The sequence below is a fragment of the Lagopus leucura genome, unplaced genomic scaffold (genome assembly GCF_019238085.1).
Source record: "Lagopus leucura isolate 7727_CA_CO unplaced genomic scaffold, USGS_WTPT01 Super-Scaffold_100015, whole genome shotgun sequence".
Classification (NCBI taxonomy): domain Eukaryota; kingdom Metazoa; phylum Chordata; class Aves; order Galliformes; family Phasianidae; genus Lagopus; species Lagopus leucura.
In genome coordinates this window covers 10,463,312-10,488,542 of record NW_024962269.1, presented here as the reverse complement: position 1 = coordinate 10,488,542, position 25,231 = coordinate 10,463,312, and the positions used below count along the sequence as shown (strand labels likewise).

Genomic DNA, 25,231 nt, shown 5'->3' with positions numbered 1-25,231 from the left:
CGCCGCTGGCGGGACGGGGTCACTATGCACGCCGCGCTGACGATCGCCCGGCAACGGCTGCGCGGCGCGGCCTGCGGGTGAGTGGAGGGGGGGATGTCGGCGTCCGGGGCTCCTCGGTGCTCGGTGGGCTCGGGATGAGCTCCGGGCGCCGTTCGCGCCCTCGCTTCCCCACGCTTCCCGTTCTTCCCGCAGCGCCGGCCTAGGCCGCGGCGTGCACGCAGGCGTGCAGAGGCTGCAGGAGCTGGCGGAGAAAGGGGCCGAGAGCCTGAGCGGCACCGAGCTGAGGTGAGCCGGCCGGCGTCGGCCTCGCACGGGAATACGGGGCTTCTGGCGTCGCTGCGTCCCTTCTTTCCTTCCCCAGATGGAAAGAGCCGGTGTCTGTTAATTGTCGTCTTGCTCCTCAGCCCCTTAATCCTGCAGAGGAACTCCATGAGGTGGGATGGAAAGACGTATGAAGAGATCCCGATAGCTCACATCAAAGCCACGTACAACAAGTGAGCAGACAGCTTCTCCTGTTCTGTGCAATGCACTTCAAGCTATGCATTTCAAATGAAAAAAAGAAAACAAAACAAAACAGGGAAGTTCATGACACAGAATGTAAACCTGAGCTGCCCAGAGAGCTGTGGGTGCCCCATTCCTGGAGGTGCTCAGGATCAGGGTGGGTGGGCCCTGGGCAGCCTGAGCTGGTGGGGGCACCCAGCCCCAGCAGGGGACTGGGGCAGTGTGGGCTTTTAGGTCCTTTCTAACCCAAACCATTCTGTGATTCTGTGAAATGGAAACGGTAAAATGCTTACTGTGAGAAGTGTGTGTGAAAGGGTTGGCTGTATCTTTGGGACAGTCAGTAGGAACAGGCTGTCCACAAAGGTTCTGCCATCTTGGATTCTCCACCATAACCCCAGAGTTCACTGCTGGGAGGTCCATGTGAGTAGAACTGATGTGCCTTGAAAGAGATCATATGGCTTTGAGAAGGGAGACAAGTTCTGTGGTGGAGCCATGCATTATGACAGTAAAATCCTCTTCGAGCTTCTTTCTTTCTTTTGTCCCTCTCTTGCTGTAGTACCCACATCCAAGTGGTCAGCTTTGACAACAGGCCGTTTGCCCATACATCCTGTGGCACTGAAGGTTTCCAGAATGCCAAGAAGGCAACTGCCATTGCAGCACAGACAGCTGGCATAGCGGCAGCAACGGTGAGTTTGCACTGCCTGTTGTCACTCTCCTGCATCCCCGTGCTACCTGGGTCCATGGGGAACAAGTGCAGTAGCTTCATTCAGGAGAACAGAGCAGGGCAGAAGACAATTTGCTTCTTGTTCACTTTGCTGTCCCTTGCTCATGAGCAGCACTGCAGACCTTTGCTCATTAACACTCAAGCAGCACACTGCCATTTGCTGACAGCAAGCATCTTCACACTGGCAAAGTCTGTTTGAAACATCAGATAAAAATGCTCAGAAAGTGAGCTTAGCTGTGCAAGCACTGACTGTAACTTGTAGCCTATCATTTCCTAGCTCGTTTCATAGCTCTTTCATTGAAAGGGAACATACCTCAGTCATTTTGGAAATATAAGCCCTTGACTCAGCAGCAGTTTAAATTCGTGCTGTAGGGAATTGAGAAGTGGCTGTAATTACTGGCTGAATTTTTTGTATTTGTTCTCTGCCACAGGAGAAATGAGCTTCTGCCAGCACTTCTAGTCAGAGAAGGTGATGTCCACATAGATGTAATTTCCAGATGCATACAATTTAATGTAAAAAAAACTATGTAGGTGTCCAGGTGACAGGGAAAAATGAGGCTGGCTGTGTTACAGTTCTCATTACAGCAAAGTAAGGCAAGGTTAGACTGAAAATCCTCATCCTAAACTACGTGGAACCTTTCATGTCAGAGGTGTTCTGTGCCACTGCTGGCCAACAGCTTATTATGGTTGATTCAGGGGAATATAAGAACACTTCCACTATTAGTCCTTGCTCATTGGAGCCTCATAAAAGCTGCATAACAGTGGTTGGCCAGATTTGTTCCTATTCCTGTTGAAGTTTGTAGTAGATTAATTGCACCTGAACACAGAAACTGAGACCCAGAGGAGCTCCACTTGGTGGCAGCACTGCTCTGCTTTACAGTAGGTGTTTTTCATTTTCAATTTGCAAGCCCCTAGAATTTTTACACTGTCACTGTGGACTCCTGCACAGTGAATATAAAGCTTGACTGCTTTTCTCATTTACCCTCTAGAAGGAATCCACTGATCACAAGATAAAAGTCACTGCATTAGATAAGGGAAAACAGCTTTGAGATGCTCCTTGTTAGTCAGGTATCCATGGATATGTCATTTTCTGTCCTGTCTTTAGGTCATGGATAGTTTGATGTCAGACTTTCTCTGTATGCAGAGTTGACAGCTTAACACAAGTTTCCTTCAAACTGCCACTGTTTATCCAGGGCTGCTTTTCTGCTGGTGTCTCGTTCTGTGCAGCGATCCCCATCTATCTTCTCCATATCCACTACCACCTGCTTTTTATTTTTACTTAAAGAATACTAGGGAATGAAGGAGCCCAGGGGAGGCAGAACAGTGGCAGATTTGTCAAAGAGAATACTGACCAGTTCTTCCTTTCTCAGAAAGCACGTGGAAAAGGTGTACTGCATGTACGAGTCATGGTGAAAGGACTGGGGCCAGGACGCAAAGTAGGTGTCAGTTTCCTTTCGTATTTTTTTCCTTCTCAGACATCATCCACGTTGTGTCTTTTTTCTCTTTTAAATTGAGGCTGGTCTCATGACAATACCGATTAACTTGATTTATTTTTCTGAAGGTGATACAAAGAATTCATCACTGAAATGCCTAGTGAAGAAAACATAGAATAATAAAAATTTCAGAATCACTTCCTTTGGAGACAGAATAAAAGCTGTATTTGTTTTCTAGCCACTTAAGCACCAAAGCTGATGGGAATTCTGATGAAAGGAGTGGAGAGAGAGGTTTAAATTGTTCCTTCTGATATTAATACTACAAGATAATTCCAAAGCAGAACTATTGAGCAAAGCTGATTTTCACAGGGGACCAATCTTTTTGCCCCTCAGCCTTTTCCCTTTTGTGCTCTGCAGTGTGTTGATAATAGTATATCATCTGCTGCCTTGCTCTGTTCCAGGCTGCCATCAAGGGGCTGACTATGGGAGGTTTGGAGGTCATCTCCATCACCGACAACACCCCGGTTCCACACAACGGCTGCCGCCCTCGGAAAGCCAGGCGGATGTGAGAAGGGAACGGAAGAGACACTGCGTTCAGTATTAGCTCTGTAACAGGGGCTGGGTTGGAAAGCCATCCTCCCTGCAATTTTTTGATGAGAGAAGCTTTAAGAAGACCATCCTGGGCCTTAGAAGCCCAAGGGGTAGAAGAAGCTGGTGGTAAATGCAGGAATACGTGTAATTCCTTAGTGGGAAGCCTCTTGTGTGTAAAGTTTGTTGATTAAAATGTTGGTCTTTTGACAGTCATTCCTGCTGTGTTTCTAGAAGTATTTTGGGTTGTTATTGCTTCTCAGCTGCTCTCTTCCTCTTTCCACAGTATGTGGCTCTTGTCTAGCCTTCAGTGCTATTACTGTTCTTGTTAGGTACAAGGGGGAACATTAGCTATGTACTAAATCAGATCTCCTTCAGTCTTCTGTAGTAAACAACTGCATGGGGTCACTTCATCTTCCTTCTGTCTTTCCCTTACTGCACACATTTGGAAACTAGGCATGGGGTAACACTTTTCCACCTGGCTTGCAGAGCTTATTGTGGTGTGCGTGAAGCGACTCTCACCATTCGCACAGCGTGGAGCGGCACAGTCAGATTCCATTACTGTCAAAGGTCTGCTGTGGTGCTTTGTTGCAATCACATTGTAGCCAGCCTGTCGGTGCTGCTGGCAAATGGAAAATGCCAGTCCTTCGAAAGGGCTGGGATTGTGCCAGGTTTGCTGCTTGCAGTCCCCTTGGTTCTGCCTCGTGCACCACAAACTGGATTTGCTAGAGCTCCTGGGGTAAGCAAGCAGGGGGTTAGGCCTGAGAACAACAAACTGCTGCCAAGAAGATTTAAAACATTTTCATCTTGAACTGTGCTTCTGTATATCCACGGGCAGCATGGGCTTGTCATGAATTTGTGATGTATTATTGCTGCCCTACCTCCATCCAGAGAGAATTGCAGCCAAACAAATATGTCTGAGTCTCTTCGGAACGTTAACCAAAGAAAGTAACAGCAGTAACTGACTACAAGCTCGATCTTCTGGATGGCAAAAGCACACTGCCTAGCATAGGGCAGCTCCTTGAAATCCATGCTGCCCGAAAATCAGTCCTTTGCTACATACAGCATACGCTGGGCAAACATTTCACTTGTAAACAGTGTATTCTGGTGCAGCCAGCAGTTTTATCACAAACCCAGAATCTTCCTTTCTATTATTTCTCTTTGTCGTTCCTCCTTCGTTTCTTAAATTGCATAATTAACTATTCTCTTTCTCTTTAGAGAAAGGGTACCATGGCAACAAGGCAGTGAACCTCCTTCATGGGGCTGAATGGCATACAGCAGGTTTTGAAAGAAATCAGTCTGCTTAGAAGAGCCTGTTGAGTTGCATTTGACAGAAGAGAATAAAATAAGATCCAGATGAATCCCTTACCTTACTCCAACTGTCTGAATTTGAATAGAGGAGAAGTTATCTTGAAGGGAAGTTCCTTGAGCTGTCTCAAATTTGACAGCAAGGAAGAGAGATTCTTCATAGATGTCTGACAGACTAGAAGAGCTTCCCCGTTGCTCCAGAAACATGGCTGGGCTTCTAGTGACTCCATATTACTCTTTTTAAGGAGAAGATACTATGAACCACAAAGATTAACTCTGACTCTCTGGGCAGCTAGCTGGCAAAGGCAGCCATGAGCACTGGAGTGCCTCGCAGCAGACTGCTTTCTGCACAGCACTGTAGTAGCCCTGACAAAGGAGGAGCACGAGTCAGTGCTGGCAGGCTTGTCAGTGATGCACTGCATCACACACACTGAGAAAACCAAACACTACCATTCTGTACCACAAGCTGCTTGTTGCATCAATGCAGCAGAAATGCCCATGTTAGACAAATACAGTGGAATGGATTGAACAAGCAAGAGTACAAAAAGATCCGTGGTCTTCTTGAAATTCAAGGAAGAGTAGGTGGATGCCTTGAGAATCAAAGAGAACTACAGTAAATCTTTCTCTCATCCACACTTAGAATCAAGGCTGTGCCCTGTACAGAGGCTGCTCTGTAACATCTTTAGTTTCTGAGTATTTCTGAATATCTGATTACGCAGCCACCGGTAGGACAGCGGGTGTTGTATCTCCCTGTTCACTCTGCCTGGTTTGGGTACCTATTTCTACTCCTTCCTCCAACTGATGTTCATTTAGCTCTCTCCATCCTGAATAGAAGGGATGGATGTTTCGCACTTTTGTGACCAGGTCCTTGCAATAGCAAGCAATATCTGTCTTCTGAACCTCCAGTTCCGTGTATCCTCCCTAAGCTTTCCAGCACAGTGCTTCAGTTGTGCACCTTTTAACTGGTTACATTTCCAGCTGCTTTCACTCCAGCCCTGACAGAGCAGCCCCTAAGCTGTGTCCCAGCTAAATACTCAGTCTGAGCTGTTTATTTCACAGCAAATCCAGGCTTCAGGGGCAGCTGTCAGTGATATGGGAAAGCACAACTACACAAAGCAAGATCTCCCCCTTCATGCAAGGGCTCAGTCGCACACACTGTACTGTGAAAGAAATCTTAAAATCCTCTATTGTGGTTCCTCTTGCAGGGAATTAATAGACACCAGTAGCACTTAATGATTTCCTTACCCTTCATATGAAACTATTAATTAAAGGCCTAGTTTTAGTCAACCACTGGTATTTACCAGTCTTAATTGCTTTTCTTGGTGCCTGGGTAGAATACTGTTTTCTACTGGCTCGCATTCCTCCTGAGCAGCAATTACTGGAGTAGTAAGACCACAGCATTAGCACCATCATTAGGGTCACATCCTCTCCCTTTAGGCTTTCCTGTTGCTTTGGGACATTTTTTCTCTCCACTTCCTCCTCTTCCTGCTCATCTTTGATTCCCTACTCTCAGAAAAAGCTTTTTCTTTTGTTTTTTTCCCTCCTGAAAACAAACTCAGAAGGTGCTACTGACTGCAAAGCCTCATCCCAGTTCTACCATGGCCTTTCTTGAGTATTGCTCTTCATTTTAAAATACCATGTACCTCCATTATAGGGGGGGTGAAATACAAAACTGTTCTGACTTAGAGATAAAGCGCTACCTCAGGTCTGTTTCCCCATTAATGAGTGCCTTGGGGAGATAGTCTAACCCAGTTACTCTTCCCTTGGCCAGGGATGACACCTGGTGGCTTGAAAAAAATAGCCCCAGACTTATCTCTAATAGCATATTACTGTGCAAAGAGGAATTATTCCCCTCGCCCCTACAACAGGGACTTTCTACCTAGAGCGCAGCTTTATTTGCTGAATTGGTGATTTACTATTTCCTACGCGAGCATCTCAGTGGCAGGAGTCAGGCAGCCAATTTCGATCCCTCTGTGAGATTCAATTAAACCATTAATTAAGTGATGTCAGTGTCCTTTAACAGCTGACTGTATACACAAGCAAGGAGAAGGGGACAGACCCCGCAGTGCTAATAAACTGTCGCAGCAGGGGTGGCTTACCGCAGCCCAGCTGCAGCTGTCAGGGACATCTGTGCAGGTTTTGCCTGCTTTCCCTACGGTGCAAGAATACCTGGCTCGAACTCGGCATGAAGCAGGGCTCTGACTAGGTGTTTATAACCCCAACGTGCCCCTCGGGAGGCTCTGAGAAGTTGCAGTTCAAGTCGGGTTATGTTTTGCACTCAGACTTTCAAGATAATCAGGGATGCGCAAAGCTGCCGCTTTCACGCCCCGCGTCCCTGCACAGCCTCTCCTCCCCACAGCTGCCCCTCAGCCCAAGCCCCAACCTCTCAGCCCAAAAAGAGATCAAGGGCCCTCAGATTTTGTGCTTTCACGTTGTTCTCCTCTCCCCTCAAGAGGCATTAATAGGTACTCAACAGCAGCGGGAACGGCTCAGAGGTTTTACTAATGAACTGCCTAATAGCATCCAAGTCCCTGGGCTCACGATGGAGCAGGGCTGCAGGGTCCTCTTGGGGAGATGCAGCCTCACTGTATTTCCTTTTTTTGCAACCACTCACGCCTCCCCTGCGATGCTCTCCCGTTCTGCTGCTGCCACTTTGCGGGGTCCTTTTGTTCCCTTGGAGCTCACAACTCGCTTCCTATGCCCCACAGCTAGGAGCAGGAATATGCATGGGTCTGGGACCTCTTCTCAGCTAGGGAGCCCCGAAAGCTACTGCTTGGGAGCAGTTTACAGTTTGGTAGAGAAGCCGGGCAGGAGGAAAAAGTGTTGGGTGTGAGGGGCTGAGAGCTAAGCAAGGGTGTGTGGGCAGCAAAAAGGTGGGGCAAGAAAGAAGGAGTGAGGAGACAAAAATACAGGAAGAGAAAACACGGCATGAAAAACTTCCCCAAGATCTGCCAGCCCAGAAACCAGCAAAGATGGGGACCTTGGAGGTAGACAAGAAGGGCACTCCAAAATCTATTCTCTGTGCTACACCACTTCATGGCTCATTTTGCAGAAGTCGAACAAACATCCACTATGCCTCACAGCCACATCACTACTGCTTCCAGCGTTCAGCCCCTGTTCCCTCTGCTTGCTCCTGTGCAGAGCGGGCTTCCCGCTGCACATAGGTAACAAAACGCAGGGCCAGGCAGGAGAAAGACATATGTTCACCTCCAGCCTCTCAGCAGCAGCCCCCAAGCTGAGGTGGTGAAATACAGCTCTCATCTCTCCATACAGCAACCCGCAGGCAAACAACTCACTCTCCTAATTGCCAGCAATGGCCCCCACACCGCCCCTTGCAGATACCTGGCTGCTGCCTTTCATTTTGCTCCTGCTGCATCCACAGCACAAGTAAATTTTCTAATTTCCTGAGCTGTCAGAACCAACACCAGAAGAAAACGGGCAGCGCTGAGCAGCCTGCTGGGTTCCTTGTGAAGCACGCAGCAGGGAAGCAGCCTGCCTCAGCAGTGGGAGATGGTGCGAGACAATCTGCCCATAGACATGTTGGACAAAGCTGCTCCTTTGGTGGAAATCCCTGCAAGAGAGTGGGCTCACACCCCGGGGCCGGTGTAAAACTGGGACAAAGCCAGATGGGTGCAAGCAGCCTTGCAGCCGAGCTGCTCTCCCAGCCCTTATCGGAACCCTCTGAGGATGGAGCTGGCGTGGGCAGGGCCATTGTCTGGGGGATAAGGAGTGAGAGGGAGGAAGGGAGAGATTAGCTCCAACCTTGCTGCCCAGAGCTGCACTGCACAGCCGCGACATTGCTCTGCCCTATGTTACAGGAGACCTTGTTTGGCTGCCAGCTTCCCCTTCTGCTTACAGAGAGGGATTTTGCTGGCATTAAGGACTCTCAGCCAGGGCTGAAACAGTAACTAAGCTACACTGCCCGTGGTTATCAGCACAGCTCATCTGGGCCTCACCCTGACCTCAGGACTAGACACACACAAAAAAAATAGGGCAGCGGCAACAAAAGCCATCCTTATGGCGAGGGCACGTGCTGGGGCAGTTCCAGAGAGCTTAAGGAGAGATCTCCATTGCCGCACAGCACTGCGATCGGGGCCAGCACCACACAGCAGGGCCCCTCTCCCCTCCAAACTTGCCACTTGAACCATTTTCCCCCCGACTCGCTGCATGTTGCAGCAAGGCCGTTTCCATGCGGATGGCTGCTTCTCCCCGTTGCCATGGTGACGGCGCTGGTGCCAGAGGGCCGGAGGCGGAGGGCGAGCGCCATATCTCCCGGCTCAGGCTGAGGGTACATCTAATCCGGCCCCACGCCATTTTGCGCCTTTGAGGAGCTATCAAATGGCCAGCAGGAAGGCTCTGGGTGGACACACCGGCCCACCGCTCTTCTTCACGCCCTAAATCACATCACAGTGCCCTTGACAGGGCTTCCCATGGAGCGCTCTCCCTTCACGCCTCACAGTTGCTGACACAGCCATAGTCCCGTCGTCCCTAGGGCTGGGCTGTCCTACAGGCTCCATGCTCAGTGCCATCACCACCAGTGCATCCTCAGCAGACCCGTATACAAGAAATGTGGTTGATGGAGGCAGGGCCCTGGGGCATCCAATGTGTCCTCGTAGTGCTCTGCCTCCCTCCTCATGTTGCAGCACGCTGGGATGGATGGAGGTCATGGCAGATGAGAACTGGCTCGCGAATAGTTTTCAGGGAGAGATGAAGCACTGCCCAGAGCTGGGGCTCAGGGAATCCTCTGGGCAGAGCCAGGACTGCTTTGGTCCGTGCCTGGCACAGAAAGAAAGAAAGCTAAGGACAGCTTTAAAAAGGCTAAATTCTGTCATCTACAGAAGGTGAACTCTTCCAAAGACACCAGTTTGTACTTGAACAAAGCGGAATGCAGAAAATGCATTTGCCGTGTCACCCTGAATTTCCACTGCAGTTCTTGTAGGATTTTCTTCCATGGCAGCCAAACGCCGTGCTGCTGCCCCTTTCAGAAAGTTTCCCCAGCAGGCTCCTCTCCCTGCATCTAGCCAGCATCTCCCTGCCACTCTGCTGTAAAGCAGTCCCATCTCCTCTAAAACTGCCCTCTAACACACAGGTGCACACGGTATCTTTGCAAAACACTAACCAGATGTTACACCCCAGCCCTAAATGGCTGGGACCAGGGACACTCTGCCCCTGTTCTAACATCTCCTGTTCAGTTCTCTCTGGTAGGAACACTGTAGTCACCCACAAGTTACTCATTTCCAGAACGCTAGTCTAAAGCCGGTGTGGTATTATGTTATAACATCAGGAAAAGAATATGCAATTCAGGGTTTTTCCACATCAGTATTTTTCTAAGAATTAATTTCCTTACACAATAAGGACAGCTCTTCCCTGGTTGCTACCCTGAAAGAAACACAGGCTAATCAGACCTCAGCCAGAACACAGCTCTAGCAGGGGCTGCTGCTGCCTGATGAGCAGTCAGCCTAGTTGGCAGGCAGTGCCAGGCTGTTACTGCTACAATGACTGGCTGCACAGCTCAGCCCCCGCAGCCCAGGGGCTACAAAAAAAAAAAAGGTATATAAAAGCCCTTTCACCATTCCCTCCTCGTAAGGAAGTATTTGGCCAGCAAAGCTTTTACAACCACACTAACAAGACAGGAAAGTACAAGCATTCAGGGACACTAACAACTATGAAAGCAACACAAAAGCAAACCCACAAAATCCTGTCCCATTGCTTGCCCACAGGACTGACTTTCCTAATAAAGGCTCCCACCAGGAGGAAAGCTGTTGGGAGGGCCACACGTCCCAGTACCTCCCAGACATCATCTCCATTTCCAAAGTCCTGAGAGATCCTGCAGGAAGAGCTGGCAGAAAAGCAATCAAGAGGACAGAAACATGAAAAACAATTAAAAAAAACATATGAAAGCACCAGAAATCTGAAATAAAGCTTCAGAAATCTGGTTCTTCCAGCTGGGTCAAAAGAGAACAAAGGAAGCATAACAGACAGCAGCACGTGAGCAAAAGTAAGGTTCTGAGAAAACAAAAACACAGAGAAAATCAGGGTGCTGTATCAGGGACAGCTGCTCAGGACTGGAGGGTTAACCAGAAGGAGTGTTTGAGCAGGAACACGCCATTAACGGATACACAGATTTGATTCTATTGGGATTTCTGTGGCTTGCTGACTAATGCAGTTTATATAAGAAATATTACATAGTTTTTTTTTAAAGCAAAGGCAGCACAAGAAGTAATAAAGATGGGATTCCACTACCTAACAAACATGGTATTAAAGTCAAGCATCTCAGCATCTCCTTGTCACTTAGTACCTTTCTGAAGAGCCGCAGGCTCAAGAGCTTTCTGACATGCTCAAGGTCTCCAAAGGAAAGCAACAGAAAACTGCACACACCAAAATAGAGGAAGGTTCAAAGAAGCTCTCAGGGCCAAGACTGCAGATGCGTACAGGAACCAATTTACACAGGCACAATGCTGGGTGGTCACAAAGCAGCAGTGGGTTACAAGGGGGTCCCAGTCCAGAACCGTTTGCAAATTTTCAGCCATGATGTTGTACAGAAGATATTTCATGCCTGAAGCAGCACACAGCTGGAAAATGCAAGTGCCCTAACAAGCAATAGGTAGGTGATGACTTCTGCCAAGCAATCTGTACAGCTCAATCTTTATCTCTTGATCACGGAGCATGGCCACAAGGTTAGGCAAGTGCTATAAAATGGACTAAAGGAAGAGTCTGAGTGCAAGACGGACTAGCAATAAAATTAAAAGAGGAAAACATAACCGAAGGCCAAGTATTCCTCCCCCAGCATTCTCCTGGAGGGAAGAATGAGAAATCTGCAGCAACTACAGCAATGCCCTTGGTAGGAAGCACACTGCTACTCCAGACGTCAGGAAGAAGCAAGAAACTGGCGGGTAATAATTCTGCACAGCCCAGCACACATCCCTACCATCTCTTCCTAACAATGGGACTCCTGGCTGCACCACTAAGGTTCTGAGAAAACAAAAACAATAAATCGAGCTCTTACAGCAAATTCTGTTTATTCCATTTTTGTGTTGTGCTGCTAACAAATCTTCATCCTAGCCTAGGAAAAATATCAGGTAGAAAATATTTGCCCTTTCCTCCCCCCCTCCCCACCACACACTTTTTTGTTGTTGTTGTTGTTTTAATGAATAAAGAATCAAAATTTCAAGTATGAGAGACTTTTTTCTTCCAATGCATTTCTGTAATAAAATTAACTCTGTTGTAGATATAAAATGCAGCAGCCACGACCAGAGGATCTGCAATGCTACTCAAAGGCAATTAGTACCCAGAATGAATCAATCAGTTTGTCTGCAAACATAATAAGAAAATACTTAGCACTCACCCAGCACTTTTTATCCATGAATCTCCAAGCGTTTTACAAAAGCTGAAAATATGTTTTTGGCCTCATTTACAGAGAAGAAAACACCGGATGGAACAGGAATAGATTTGCCCTCAGTGACAAAACAATTTAATAGCAGAATAAGAGCAGACCTCTGGTCTCTCAGCCCCGAGTCCAACAACCCACGCCATGCTCTCTGCATCACACAGGACAGCCTGAATCTGGCAAAAGCCCCTACTGCAGAAATGCTAATATAAAAATGCTTTATATTTTTGCCACCCAAAAAAAAAAACCCAAACAAACAACATTTAAACAGAGACCTGGGAGCTATTTTAATAAGCACTGACCTCCCAGGCTGACATCAAGGCATAAAGCCAGTCTTGAACGGAGCTGCTGAGAGCTTTGGAGAAAACAAAAATAGTCTCATACTGAAAGTGTGAACAAATGTGAGAGTGGTGCAGGAAGAAGATAATTCCATGATCTACTATGTGCAAATGATTCTCCACTTGGAGCTTTAATTGAATATTTGAGGAACAGATCACAGGATAAAACCTAAAACCTTGACAAATAGTGTTATTAGATGGAGAGGAACCCAGACCTAAAGCACACATGGCCTGATGCTCCCTCTATTAGCAGTCTTCCAACCTTGAAGTCATTCCTGAAAGACCTGAGAAACCCACAGTGCATAAACCAGAAAAAGAGCAGTGAAATACAGCATCTTGTCCTAGAATTAAGTTCAGCATGGCCGGGAAAGTAAATACCATAGAATAGAGACTAAAGGCTGACTTGAAGATCCTCAGCCACCTTTCCCTGCAAGGTCCCACATTCATGCTTTATGCAGGCACCAACAACACACAAAGTTACTTTCTTGTGCTTTACTATGCAAAATGACTGTATGACATCAGTACTGTTCTTCACAGTCATGCGGCCACAACACATCACCCACAGCCCACTTTGGTCCAAAGACGACACCAACAGGGTCATTTAAAGTAGGTGTCTCCCGTGCACAAGCACCAATTTTCTGATGTCCCCTCTGTAGCTCACGTGGGATGGCTGCAATGCTTGATAGCACACAGTCACAAGTCTGTGTGCAGCAGAACACAAACGCTGCTCTGCAACCAAGAATTCCGTTTTTAACAGAGGAGGGCAGGCCACACCAACTAACAGGACAAACAGTATTACACCTAGGAGCTTAATTTCTAGGCAGCATAGACACTGCAGTGGTCCACTCAGCACCACGCCGAACATGACGCACCAGCCAGCTGTGCTTTGAAGCCTGGGAATACCCAAAAGGGTTCTCACAGAGAACAGCGTATCAAACAGGGATAGGTAAGCAACGTAAGTCAACAAACTCATCTCTTAACTGCAAACCTGCAGCAATGCACAGTAATTCAGGTCTCCTCCCTCCTTCCTGGAAAAACCCAAATGCTATTAGTTCTCCACGGTCATTCTCCAGCACACAGAAGGGTGCCAGCAGCTGGGACTCCCTTCTGCTCAGCAGCAAGCCTGCAGATGCCCATAAGGATTCATCCACACTGCAGAAAGAAACCCTTCAAGAAGAGCAAGGAGCTGCTGTTATTCTCCAAACTCCTCCCAGCCACCCTCCCTCCTTGTTGCCCACTTTTTCATGCGCCAGAGACACAATCAGCTGCACAGGTTTGTGGTACTAACTTACCACCTTCCACTTAGGGGGCTTTATGGATACTAAGGCACAAAGATTAAATTACTTGCATAAAAGTCAGGAATACACCTCATCTCTCTCAGTTCCAATGATTTCTCACAGCTTTTTCCTAACCTCTTGCATATTAAAATCGTGTGAGTAGATGGTGTGGATGAGAACAGGATTTCATTTCCCTGGTAATACTGGTGATACAAATACAGGTAGCTGTATTTCTAAGCTCTCCCCGTGGCTTCTATCCATTCCCTCTAGGACAGGCTGTTTGTCTTGACAAAGTAGGAAAGCATCAGTGCAGAAGGGAGCGCTCCACAAATATGTTGCAAAGCTCCATGGTTGCCATCCTAAGACATACAACAGGAGAGAAAACAGACATGCCTCTGGGAAATCGAGAAACAAACCTCAGCTACACTTTGTTCATCAACAGGAATAGGGAACAACAGCAGTGCTTAACGCAGTGGGAACCGCTGCAGTACGAAAAGAGCGAGAAGAAATATTTGCAGGTCTGACTTCAACAGATCACCTTTTCACAGCTGAGGGCACTGCGAGATGCCGGCAGGTGGGAGCTCCCAGGTCAGATCTCTCGACACGATCGATGGTTTGGTTTCCTAGAAGGTGTGAGTGCCTGGCTTTGGTCTGTCTGTGGCAGAGGCCCAGACCCGAGGAGAAGAGCTGCCCTGCCCACGCGTTGCCCTACGTGCAGCTATGCCTCATGTGGAAGTTTACCACGTACTCCGCGTTCGTGCGCTGCACCGAGATGGCAAAGGGCTCGAAGGGGTGGAAGGTGAACGCAACCAGGCGTCGCACGGTGTGATTGATGGGCCGCCCCAGGAGTCCCGCCTGGATTTCAAACTTCAGGAGGCCAGAATCACGAGCGTAAAATCTGAAAGGAAGAGAAAGTCAATTATGGCTGTTCCTGACTATTGACTTTGCCATCTGGACTCTTCACAAACTGAGACAAGTGCCTTGTTCAGTTTCTGGTACTCCCTCAGTGGCAGGAGATCCTCAGCTGGGTGTCTGGCTCTTGGTGACAGAGGAGAGTCCCCCCTGGGGCAGCTAGTTTTTCACTGTCTAGAAAAAGACTTCTATTCCTTTCAGTCAGAAAATTCTGTCTTCATTTTGGTGGACTTAGCTGACTTTACAATAGCAAAGTAAGTTTGGTTCAGAGCCCACGTGTGCTGACTCTCTATACTCTCTTAATGCAAGCTGCTCCGCTTGATGCCTATGGCAGATATACTGTACAGGATGGAGCTTGCCTCCCTTAGCAATGGCCTTCATTCCAGCTGTAAGGCCAACCCTTCCCTCTCCTGCTGCTGTCAGGATGCTGCTGTGCTTGTGCTTAGTTACATCCCTGTTCAACAGAGGAAAGTGAACACCTGGATCCAGTTCAGCTCCACAGTGCCATATTCCACCTTACACTTCAAACAAGGCTTTGCAAATCCTGATAGATTTCCAAACACAACAACAAAAATCACCAAGATGAAAGTTTGAGCAGGAAGTGTCTGGTGGACAGCATTCAACAGACAATCACAGCAAGGGCAGAGGTAAAGGCAAATGGATGTGTTTTTCTGCTGGTGCCCATAAATCTGGCTGTCGGTCTGAGGAAGCACATTTGTGTCTCCAAATAGGCGAGCTCTGGAACACAGCTTCAGCACTGCCAAGGGGATGAGGCAATGCAGTGAAAAGCCAAAGTCTAGAAAGCCATTTGCTTCTTGAACCTTCTCTGCATACTAGAGGACTGGCTCGCTTTCTGTAGCAGATATAAGCCCACCTTACACATTATTCTGAGCTGCTGTGGGAACAGGGGACTCTCTGCAACGATCCCACTCTTCCCAAGAACACAGCAGAGGTTTGGGGGATTTGGTACCTTTACAAGGCAGCTGAGCTCCAGCTGACAGGACTCAAGTTCTCACCTGAAGAACTCATCCCCTTAGAGCATTTTCTCTGCCCTTTCAGTTTCGGGAACAGAATTGCCATTTTGTCTTCCAGCTTTTTCCTTTTCCACCATCGCTTTGCGGACGTGGACATTTTGCATTTTTCCTCTGGTTTTAACACAGAGAATGCTTTTAATACTAGAGCACATTTCCCCCCACTTCTGGCAAGCAATACAATGCACTCAGCTCTCAGCCTGGAAAGAACAGGTGATGACAGATACAGGCAATGCTGTTTCAGGAGCAGACATACTCCACATTTTAACAGCACAGCCTATTGAGATCCTCATGTTCTTCCTGGAGGGCCACTCTCCTCTCTCTTCCTCTGAATCAAAGCGCCAGCCAGCTCTGCCTGAAAATTGCACACAAGAACTCAGCAAGAGAGTCACAATCTTGGTATTTGGCTTTTTAAAAGCCCTCTCCCTCCTACACAAGGCTGGGTATGTGGAGGGTCATTCTTTAAATAAAGCATAGTCCCTGGTCTGCTCCTCTCTCTCCCCAATTCACAATAATTTACTACTCAAGATGAAGCTCCCTGTAATCTCAGAGATGTGTTCAGTTTGGTATTTTTAAATCTATTTTTAAAAGTGCTCTGCAATCAGAGGCCATTTCCATGGGCTCTTACTCTGGGGATAAATTAGGCACTGCAATATAAAATTGTATGTCAACAGAAACAGCAAGACCAGCCTTTTCAAACCATATGAAAATGGAAGATTTATCTGCAGACCAATTTTTTGGTTAAATGGCTCCTTATTAGCCATCTAGATGGATTTTAGAGACCCCCTGCTATAGGTAAAGCTGTGTTAGAGCCTCTTCCTCACAAGTCCCATCATTTCACCCACTGAATTTTTCTTCAAGCCTCCTGAAAAGATATTGGAAAATGGCAGTGATGGGGACCTGAAGTCCTTCCCGCCTGACAGCAAAACCACTACTGGCCTCTCAAGTAGCCAGAGGGCTGAACCTGCCGAACACAGAAAAGCAGCACGGGTCAAAAGAGCACCAGGCACAGAGGTGCTGAAACTGGTGAGTAAAACAGAGGCCTTCATCTCACAGATGTCCTGCCAGGAAATACATGCAGTCCATAACACCCGTCGCTGCCCAAGCTCTCTGCACTGCAGCCAGTCAGAGGACTTACATTACAAATCCCGCCGCCCCCCATTTCCAAGCTTTCCAACCACAACGGGCAGCAGTATTATTTTATTAATCCCCTTGTTTCGTATGTGAGAAACACAGCAGTGCTACTTCAGCTACTGAATGGTTAAGGTTAGCGCCTGGTCTTCTGCTTACTTCCCAAAAACCAGGAGCCCCACTGCTCCCAGGCCCTATTCAAGTCCTAATTGACTGCACAGCTTTGAGCTTTCAAAGCTCTGGCTCTGAAATGCCGCGTTGCTCAAGGGAGGGAGGAAAGGTGGCACTTTGCTTTGTTTACTACAAAGACGGTAACCACAGCAAATGACTGAGGTTTTGCTCCCTTTTGTCTGCAGGAGCCCTACGCAGGTCGGTGCTGGCAGACAACCATTGCCCTGCAAGTTTTCCCAACGTCAAGCATGACAAGGGGGAAAGGGCAGGCTTTTCTCTGCAGATAGCATGGGAGCTGGAGATTAAACCAAATCATACGGGCAGGGGAAAAAAAATATATATATCAATTAAATATACATAATTTGGGAATTGAGAGCACAGGAATAATCAGAAGATCCCTAGCACCTGAGTCAGAGCCAGGGGAGACATGAAATCAGGTTTTGAGGATGCACTGATGAAAATAAATTTGGGAAGCCATCCAGAATGGACTCCTGAGGCTGTCGGAGCCCCCAACACGCGTCCAGTTGCTAAACAAAGCACTTAGACATTGAAGGCTCTCTTTGTTTTTCGAGCGTAGGTTCATTTCTCTTTTGCAACAGTGTAAGTGGAAAGCCTGTTCTGCCTGGAGAACTCAGCCCCTTTGATTTGAGCCTTTCAGGCAGGGGATGCTGAATTTTTAACCACTACTGCTTGCCACCATAGCTGCAGCCAACAAAAAGAAGTAAATAGTCACGGTGTTTCTGAAAGAAGCACTGCAAACATCCTTATTCTCAGGCTTGGAGTTCTTCCTTCTGCCAGCAATGAAGACTCAGACATAAGAGGCACAGAATGGCTTTTACACCTGGCTAAACTTCTACTACAGAAACAAATTTCCTATAGATCACAAATAGAAGAGGGACATGAAGAGGAGTACGGCTCCCAGGGTGAGAAACGCAAATAGGGAAAAAAAAGGAAGTCTGAAAATAGCAAAATCAATACCAGAAGCTTTATGAATAACACCTAAGCCAGACAATGTTTTAGTCACAGGACAAACCAGGTGATCCTTACCAGTTAACCCTACGTGCTCAGAAAGAATCCTTCCAGCACAGGAAGGCTAGCAAGCACCCAGAAACATATCTGCAGCCCACACAGGGGGGCTGAACTGCTCTAGAAGGAGGAACAAGAGCATTCATATGGAAAAAGGCTCACTCTTTACCACCCAAATCTTCCATAAGGCAGCTCAGTGACAAAGCCTGAAGGGCTCTCCCACACATATAAGGTGACTTATCACAAGGAGATTGGCCAAGCTTTGTGCAACTACTGAAATAAACCCCCTGGCCAAAGGATGTCGGGAGAGAAAGGCACCAATGTCTGTTCTTTCTGCAGATTTCACAGGTGATTTAGAGCTCCCCTTTCTCCTCACATACAGCTGCTTGACCTGTTTCGTACCTTATAGGGTGATCACCGCAGGTCTTGGGCCGCTCCATGACAGACACCCACTTGTCATCATAGCTGAAAAGGGAGAGGTCGAGGTACGGGCTGCCACTGTACGACTGGGCACTGATTGGGAGCTGGCCCAGCAGCCTCCGCACGGCCTCTGTGTGTCCCCCGTACTTGGCATTCACAATAGTGTCTTTGAACCTGAAGCAAACCAAGAAGCAGGTTTTACTCACAAAGGCCACAGGTGAACAGATTTAAAAAAAAAAGAAAAAAGGAGGAAAACTGATAGAGAAAGAAAAGCAGCAGCAGTGTAAGAACTAGAACAGCTCACTTCCAAAGATGTATCAGAGTGATTCAACCATCAACCAGCTCTGGTGACCTTTTTATCCTCCCTCATCATTACTGTTTCTGCTCTGAAAGTCCAAACTGATGGAAGGACAAGACCGTGCCTATCCACAAGGTCTGGCCTCAGCTGCACCACAGTACAGGAAATGAACAGGATCAGAAACAGGGAGAGGTGGATTAGCAGCTTATCAGTCAATCCAAGTTTTGCCACAAAGCCTGTAAACAGCATAAGCAAAAGCCAGCGTGTTTCACAGCAACAGTTGAGCCCTTAAGGTTGACTCTAGAATCCCCCCTCCCTCTCTAGCCATTGTGTTTTAAACACATAGAGGGAGAAACCTGAGATGAGGAAGAACCTTGAAGAGAAGCAGAACGCGCTTCAAAGCCACAGCGAGCTCAAAGCTCTTCCAGGTAAAGAGACAAACGCAGGTTGGATTTCTTGTTCCAAATAAAATTTGAGCTTTCCACAAGCAAGAACAGACAGATCAGCTGCACCAACGTCACACACCACAGTCAGTAAACTGTTTCCCTTTGAACAGAAACACTCAGCCAAAAGCCAGCTTGCTGTGTATACAGCATTATTACACTCGGCTACTTAAGTTAAACATTCCTGTTACACGTTCTTACAGTCGAGTGGATGAACAGATTCTCCTCTACATTTCAGCACAATGCAGAAATTGTTCTTTAGGTGCCTGCACTGAGCTCCCTCGTTCTTGTTTTTTTTCCCCTAAGCAATAGGGATTTTGTGACAGGGAGCTCCACGATGCTACAGTCAACTTCCTCTTACTTATGGGATGTGAAACTAAAATCAGCCGAAGCTTCACTGCCATGAGTGACTGCCAAGTACTTTGGATGATGTCAAACAAGTCACTAGAAGAACAAAACACCCTGAGTCACATAAAAATACATTCCAAGAGAAACAACACACTCTGCCTCATTAAAACCACATTTGACTGTTAAAGAACATTCTGGAAACCCTGGATATTTTGATATTTTGCTCAGTTTTCACAACAAGTCTAGGCAGATCCATTTCCTTTCTCCAAGCAGAGTTCAGTGAGAATCACAAGCTGTTTACTGCTGTTACAGAACACAGCTTGTTGCACACTAAATTTAAAGAAGGCCACTTGGCAAAATACATCCAATTAGACGATGTAGCATCTTGATAAATCTTATCTATGGGGCCCAAAGCTCCTGGGCAGCACTGTTTTAATGAACTCCAGAGGAGGTACCGCTCAAAGAGAGCCAGCAATATCTTGCCTTTAAAATTCCTTTCTCTTCTAAGCACTGAACTGCACCACTGCCTTCTTCCTTGCTGTACAAAGACAGATACTGTGGAATTCGAGACCAGCTGCACGAGGCTGCGAGACGAGCAGGTCCCAGGCAGCCCCTCACATCACACAGCGACCACAGGAGCTGTTTTTCTCAGGGTGGCTGTTTGATACTAGCCTTCAGCTGACGGGGCTGAGCGTGTCTACATGGTATAAAGCATGCTCCGAATGGCTCACCGGCGCTGGATCTGCCTGGCAAAGTTGTTGCTGGAAGCAGAGCAGGGGAACTGAACCGCCTCGCTGTGCAAAGTGGCGTTCCTGAAGAGGTCACAGAAGTTCTCAAACAGCTCCAGCAGCTCATCGGACGTGTTCTCAAACACGGCTATGACCTCCGTGCTCACCATGTTGTACACGACAAAGAATGAAGGCTGGGGAGAGAAGCAGAGGTGAGGGTTAGCCAGAGAGCAGGCAGAGGGAAGCTGGCCCTTCCTCCTCCCCATGTGCTGCCACAGATCCTACCCAAACGTCTTTGCAGAGCAGGAGAATCTCACATCTTCATACTAATCCCTTCTGCTACTCAAATACCTCAACAGGCACCAAATTATCCACCTGTTTACTGCCATGTCGTTATTTATGGAAAAAAACCACAACTGAATGGGCTTCCAATTTTTCTTCTCAAACTGGATGTCAATATTTCTGTTTTCTCTTCCTCTCTGCCCTCCACCAAATCCAAAATGCTTTCTGAAGTGCCAAATTTAATTTTCGTTCCTGCTGACAAAATGATTTTAAACCCAGTGCTAGCTGGCAACAAATCATCCTTTCCTTTATGCAGAGAAATTATTTGCTTTCTCTTCTTAGTATTTCCACCACACAGGGATGAGCCCATTCAGAGTGCTGTGCACCACACCACTGCCTACAAAAAGTTGGACCCTCCTGATACCCTGCTGACACAGGAATGAAAATCTGAAAGACATTAACAACTTCTTTTTAATGCCATCATTCTCGTGCAAGGAGGCTCAGGCGCCGTGCTGTACATTGGCAATCTCAGTGCTTCACAGCATCAACAAGGCAGAGGTGGGGAAAAACACCACATTTGTACCAGCACAACTGCAACAAAGGGAAAGGACTTTCCCAGCTCACCAGGAAGGGGCAGTTCTTGGTCACCAAAGGTAGCTGTTATTAGATAGGACAGGGCTAGATTTCCAGCACCACAAAGCCCATCCCTGCTTCAAATGCAGCTAATTCACTGGGCACATGCACAGATCTGGGTAAGTCTTCTGCTCATAAACACCGTTTGTGAATGCTTCACATCCCGCTCCCAATCAATGCTCGGCGATGACGGCAGGCACTCTGCCCACCTCATCCATCTGTAAATATCACAAGGTTCACTTGTTTGACAGCCCCAAAATAAATTGTGATCGTACAACCCGACCCCCACATGTTAAAATGAAGCACACTGAATGAGGTTACTCACTGAATGACTGCCTGAGGAAAGGAAAGCCCTTCTGAAATACAGCTTTGAAGCAGAGAGGAAACAGCAGAAGTAGAAACCATTTACATCTTTTAAAACTGCAGGGAATCTCCTCCAACCTTAAATAAAGAAGTTCCTTTGCCAGGTTAACACAGGATGCCCTCAACCACAGAAATGTTCCTTCCTACATTTCAGCAGCACCTGTGACGCAGACAAAGCACGAGCGCGGCACAGGCAGCGGAAGCTGTTACAAAAAGCACACAGCAAAGCTGGCAAAGCTGGAACACAGGCCAAAAACAACAACCCCCAAACTAGACATACACAGCAGTGCACAGGCAACCTGCAAGCGTAAACAGGAACTTCCTCAGCCTCCTTAACAGAAGAGCCTAAAGAAAGATCCTGAAATCAGACCAAACCCATGTCCTGCACTGATAGGTGAAAGAAAAAATGGGAGCTTTAGGTATTCTGTGACCAAAGTGTTCTTCACGAAGCCCCAACACCAAGACTGAACTCAGGCAGGTCAGGCTGCTCCACAGCTGGAATTTTCTGCTGAAAGAAAGAAGAAATAAGATGCTTTCCTTCAGCAGAAAATACATCACCTGAGGAAGAGCGCAAACAAGCCACAATTTGCGTCTGAAAGTAACCTTCAGGTGAAGCAAGTCAAGAACAGGTTGGAGCAAAGCAGGCACAAAGACCTTGGTAACCACAGCAGGGAGCAGAGCTGACACTCCCACAGACACTCACATGGGGGTGCCCTGAGGCTTGGATCAGGAACACCACTCTGGATACAAGCAACAAGCTACACACTGCAAGCCACATCCACAAAGCTTTCATGTTCCTGAGACACTCCATTCTACACCAGTGGGTAAAACAGTTTTAGCCTCTTTTATTCTCTCCCAAAATAATTAGCCCAAAACAAATACAAAAGAGAAATCATGGTCACAAAGAATTATTGCTCGTTTCATTAAGGTCTAAGTATTGGAACCAGCAAGATGGGAAGGATGGGATAGGAAGGATAAACAAACACCTAGGGAACTACCTGACAAACTTCAGCAGTAGATTTATTAATTATTTTTGCCAAATGCTGCCAAAACAAACAAAAACAAAGCACAGATTAAAAGACTAAAGTAGGTTAATGTGAAAAATGTCTTGCTTAGCTTCACATAGCTCAAAAACTGAGTAACAGCAACAGTGGTGAAAAGAGATGATCAACATGTGGGATGGTGAAAAGCCTGGAGGGACCCAGCACTGTCTGAGCTACATTTACTCTGATTTGACTTCTTTAGTACTAAACAGAAAGGAAAAGCAATTGGCACATTAGCTAGATTTAAGAGCTGCTACTTCAATTTGGAGAGATCATAAATACTAGCTCTGACAGAAGCTTGATAGAGTAAGTACGTAGGCAGAATAGAAAAGGTAATTCTACTGGTGAAAAATGGAGATATTATATTTGAAAAACATGCTTGAAGATGCAGAAGAAAAGGGAGAGACTACCTCTACAATGCAAGTGCATTACATGAAATAGCAGCTAAAAAAATCAGCTGGGGATTTAGGAGGGAAAGAGCACCGTGAAGCACTTGTGAGCACAGGGAACAATCCCTGGAGAAAGGGGACTCAATAATGCCTAAGATCTTTTCTGTCTCATTTTCAGTTGTGAAGAATGTGGTGAAGTCAGGAGAGCAAAAGACACTGAAGTTATTCAATACCAAGGGTGTCCAATGTTCACACAAGAATGAAGTAATGGGGTCCTAAACAGCACATCCAGTGAACAATCACAGGCTCAGCTAGGAAATGCTGCTCCGAACAGCACTGAACCTGCCCAAGAGCGCTTGCCCCCAAGCAACAGGGAGCCCCAGGTGGCAGGCAGTACCTGTGAAGGATCTGTTACCCGCAGTGTGACCACATCTTCACTAGTGTATTTGATAAACAGATGGTTCTCATCCAAAAGCTGCATCTTCCACATGCGGAGCTGCCTCAGCTGATCAAAGTACTGGAAGAACCTCCTCTTTGCTATCGCGCTGCCGTCCTGCTCTGCCCTTCTCCACAGGTACACCAGCAGCCTGTGCTTCAAAGAATTGATGAAGGGCTCTTTGTAGGGGTTTGCCATCCCTGTCTGAGAGTCCCGCTGCACCTCGGGATACACCGCAGACAGCGTCAGCAGATCGTCCTCGTAGCAGAAGCGGCCGATTGTCCGCACGTCGATGAAAGTCCCCTCGGGTGTCACCTGAAAGACGTGAATCGTCTGCTGCTGCACGGAGAGAATGGCCAAGATGTTCTTATAGAGGTACAGCCCCTGGTTATGAGAGAGGATGACTTTGTCACACTTGAAAGTCCTCGTGTCACAGAGCCTGCCTGTGTGGAGATCAATGATATGCAGGGAATAATCTTCCAGAGGGGAGCGAGGGTTGGGGGTCACCGACTCACTGTTGCGATAAACCTCAAAGAAGGGCGGGTGCGGCTCCTCGGGGAGGTAAGCAGCAGAGCCAACGATGACATACCTACAGTCATCAGTGAACAAGCTGCACTCACGGTTCAGGTGCTCCCCGTTAGAGGCCACATTGGTGATATGGAGCAGGACAAAAAAGCGCTCAAAGAGCCGCCCTCGGATGTTGACAGATCTTTGGTCATTGCCGTTAGCCAGGATCTCCCCCTCATAACCTTGCAGGAGGTCCTCTGCCGCCTGGCAGCCCTGATACTCGTAGATCTCCAGTGATGTCTGGTCGGAGGAGAAGGCGATGAAGTAGCGTCCATCGGGGGAGAACTTGCGCAAGAAGCAGGGTGGCTTCTCCACGTTGACCACGGTGAAGTTGGGGAAGACGTTCTGGTGGAAGACTCGGACCTGGTGCCAGTGGGTGCCGGCCTTGCCAGAGCTGATCCGACGGCGCTCCAGGCGGTGGATGACATTCTGGTTCTGGATGCGGCGGGGCTTGATTGTGGGGGCATCATGGTCCATGGTCAGAGCACTACTTCATCTTCACCCTGCTGCAGATGGCACACACACTCACTGTGGGACCTCACCAAGGCTGTTTACAGAGATGGAGTTCTGGGCAACCCCCTGAGGGAGGGGGCCAGCTGAAAACCTTCGGGAGAGAGACTGGGAGAGAGGGTTCAGTGGGGACGTAACAGGGACAGTGGGAGGTACCCAGAGGGAACCCAGCAAGGCGATGGGGTCTGCAGAGCTGCCTGCTGCAGAGCAGGGCGCAGGAAAGGATCGAGCTGAGGAAGGCAGCACACGTACGTGGATGCCACAGGGACACTCAAACACCGGGAACGGGGTGAGAGCAGCCAGGGGCAGCCTGCAGCTGGGACAGAGGGAGCCCAGGGAGGGCATGAAGGCAGGGGGAACGGGGCAGCCAGTGGGCCACCGAGGGGACAGCAGCCCCAAGGAGAAGCCTGACTGGAGGCTGGGGACGGGGGGCCGCTCTCCCTCTGCCCCGCAGGAAACCGCGGCTCAGGACCATGCCCTGGGGGCACGGAAGAGCTCGGAACCCTCCGGGCGTGGAGGCCACGGCGTAGCGGTGCCTACAAAGGGCGCAGGCCGCGCTCACCACCGGGGCCCGGCGCTGGGCCCGCCGCCGCCGCTTACTCTATGGCCGCTGCCATCTTTCCGCCACCACACAACGACGCACCGCGACAGCGGCGGCGAGAAGGCGTCACCCTCACCGTCCGCTTCCGCTTCCGGTGGGCGGAGCAGCGAGGCGGGGCGCACCAGAGTGTCCACGGAGCGAGTGAGAGAGCGCCCCCTGGCGGAGGGAGGAGCGCTGCGGGACGCGTCCGCGCACAGCGGGAACCGCCTGAAACGCGCCCTGCACCCCTACAGCCCCGCAAGGCCAAAATCCTGAACCCTCATAAATCTGTACCTCTGTGGCCCTCCACCCATCCTTAACCCCTATAATCTTGCTGCTCGTAAGCATGCTTACCTATAAACCC

At 48.2% G+C, this 25,231-nt stretch overlaps 2 protein-coding genes across 9 annotated transcripts; one reads left to right on the top strand and one right to left on the bottom strand.

The window, feature by feature from the left end:
- Nucleotides 1-17: 17 nt before the first annotated feature.
- On the top strand, nt 18-3,462 carry MRPS11 (mitochondrial ribosomal protein S11). Of its 2 annotated transcripts, XM_042875738.1 has the most exons (6): nt 18-77; nt 193-285; nt 405-494; nt 1,058-1,187; nt 2,596-2,661; nt 3,120-3,462. In XM_042875738.1, exons 1-6 carry the CDS (start codon nt 25-27, stop codon nt 3,225-3,227), a joined length of 540 nt encoding a protein of 179 aa, XP_042731672.1. In that variant the 5' UTR covers nt 18-24; the 3' UTR covers nt 3,228-3,462. The 2 variants fall into 2 exon arrangements, with proteins under 2 accessions (XP_042731672.1, XP_042731673.1); XM_042875739.1 differs by lacking the exon at nt 405-494.
- Nucleotides 2,757-24,976, bottom strand: DET1 (DET1 partner of COP1 E3 ubiquitin ligase). Of its 7 annotated transcripts, none has more exons than XR_006179808.1 (6): nt 24,888-24,976; nt 23,172-24,283; nt 20,068-20,258; nt 18,230-18,421; nt 14,095-14,454; nt 2,757-2,815 (listed from the first exon to the last, which is right to left on the bottom strand). XR_006179808.1 is itself a non-coding variant. In XM_042875734.1 (5 exons), the coding sequence occupies exons 2-5, from the start codon at nt 24,252-24,254 to the stop codon at nt 14,265-14,267; spliced, it is 1,656 nt and encodes a 551-aa protein (XP_042731668.1). In that variant the 5' UTR covers nt 24,255-24,283; nt 24,888-24,976; the 3' UTR covers nt 13,960-14,264. The 7 variants fall into 7 exon arrangements, 4 of the variants coding, with proteins under 4 accessions (XP_042731668.1, XP_042731671.1, XP_042731669.1 ...); XR_006179809.1 differs by lacking the exon at nt 2,757-2,815 and adding an exon at nt 11,381-13,915; XR_006179810.1 differs by lacking the exon at nt 2,757-2,815 and adding an exon at nt 15,485-15,854 and having other exon boundaries at nt 14,386-14,454.
- Nucleotides 24,977-25,231: the final 255 nt, after the last annotated feature.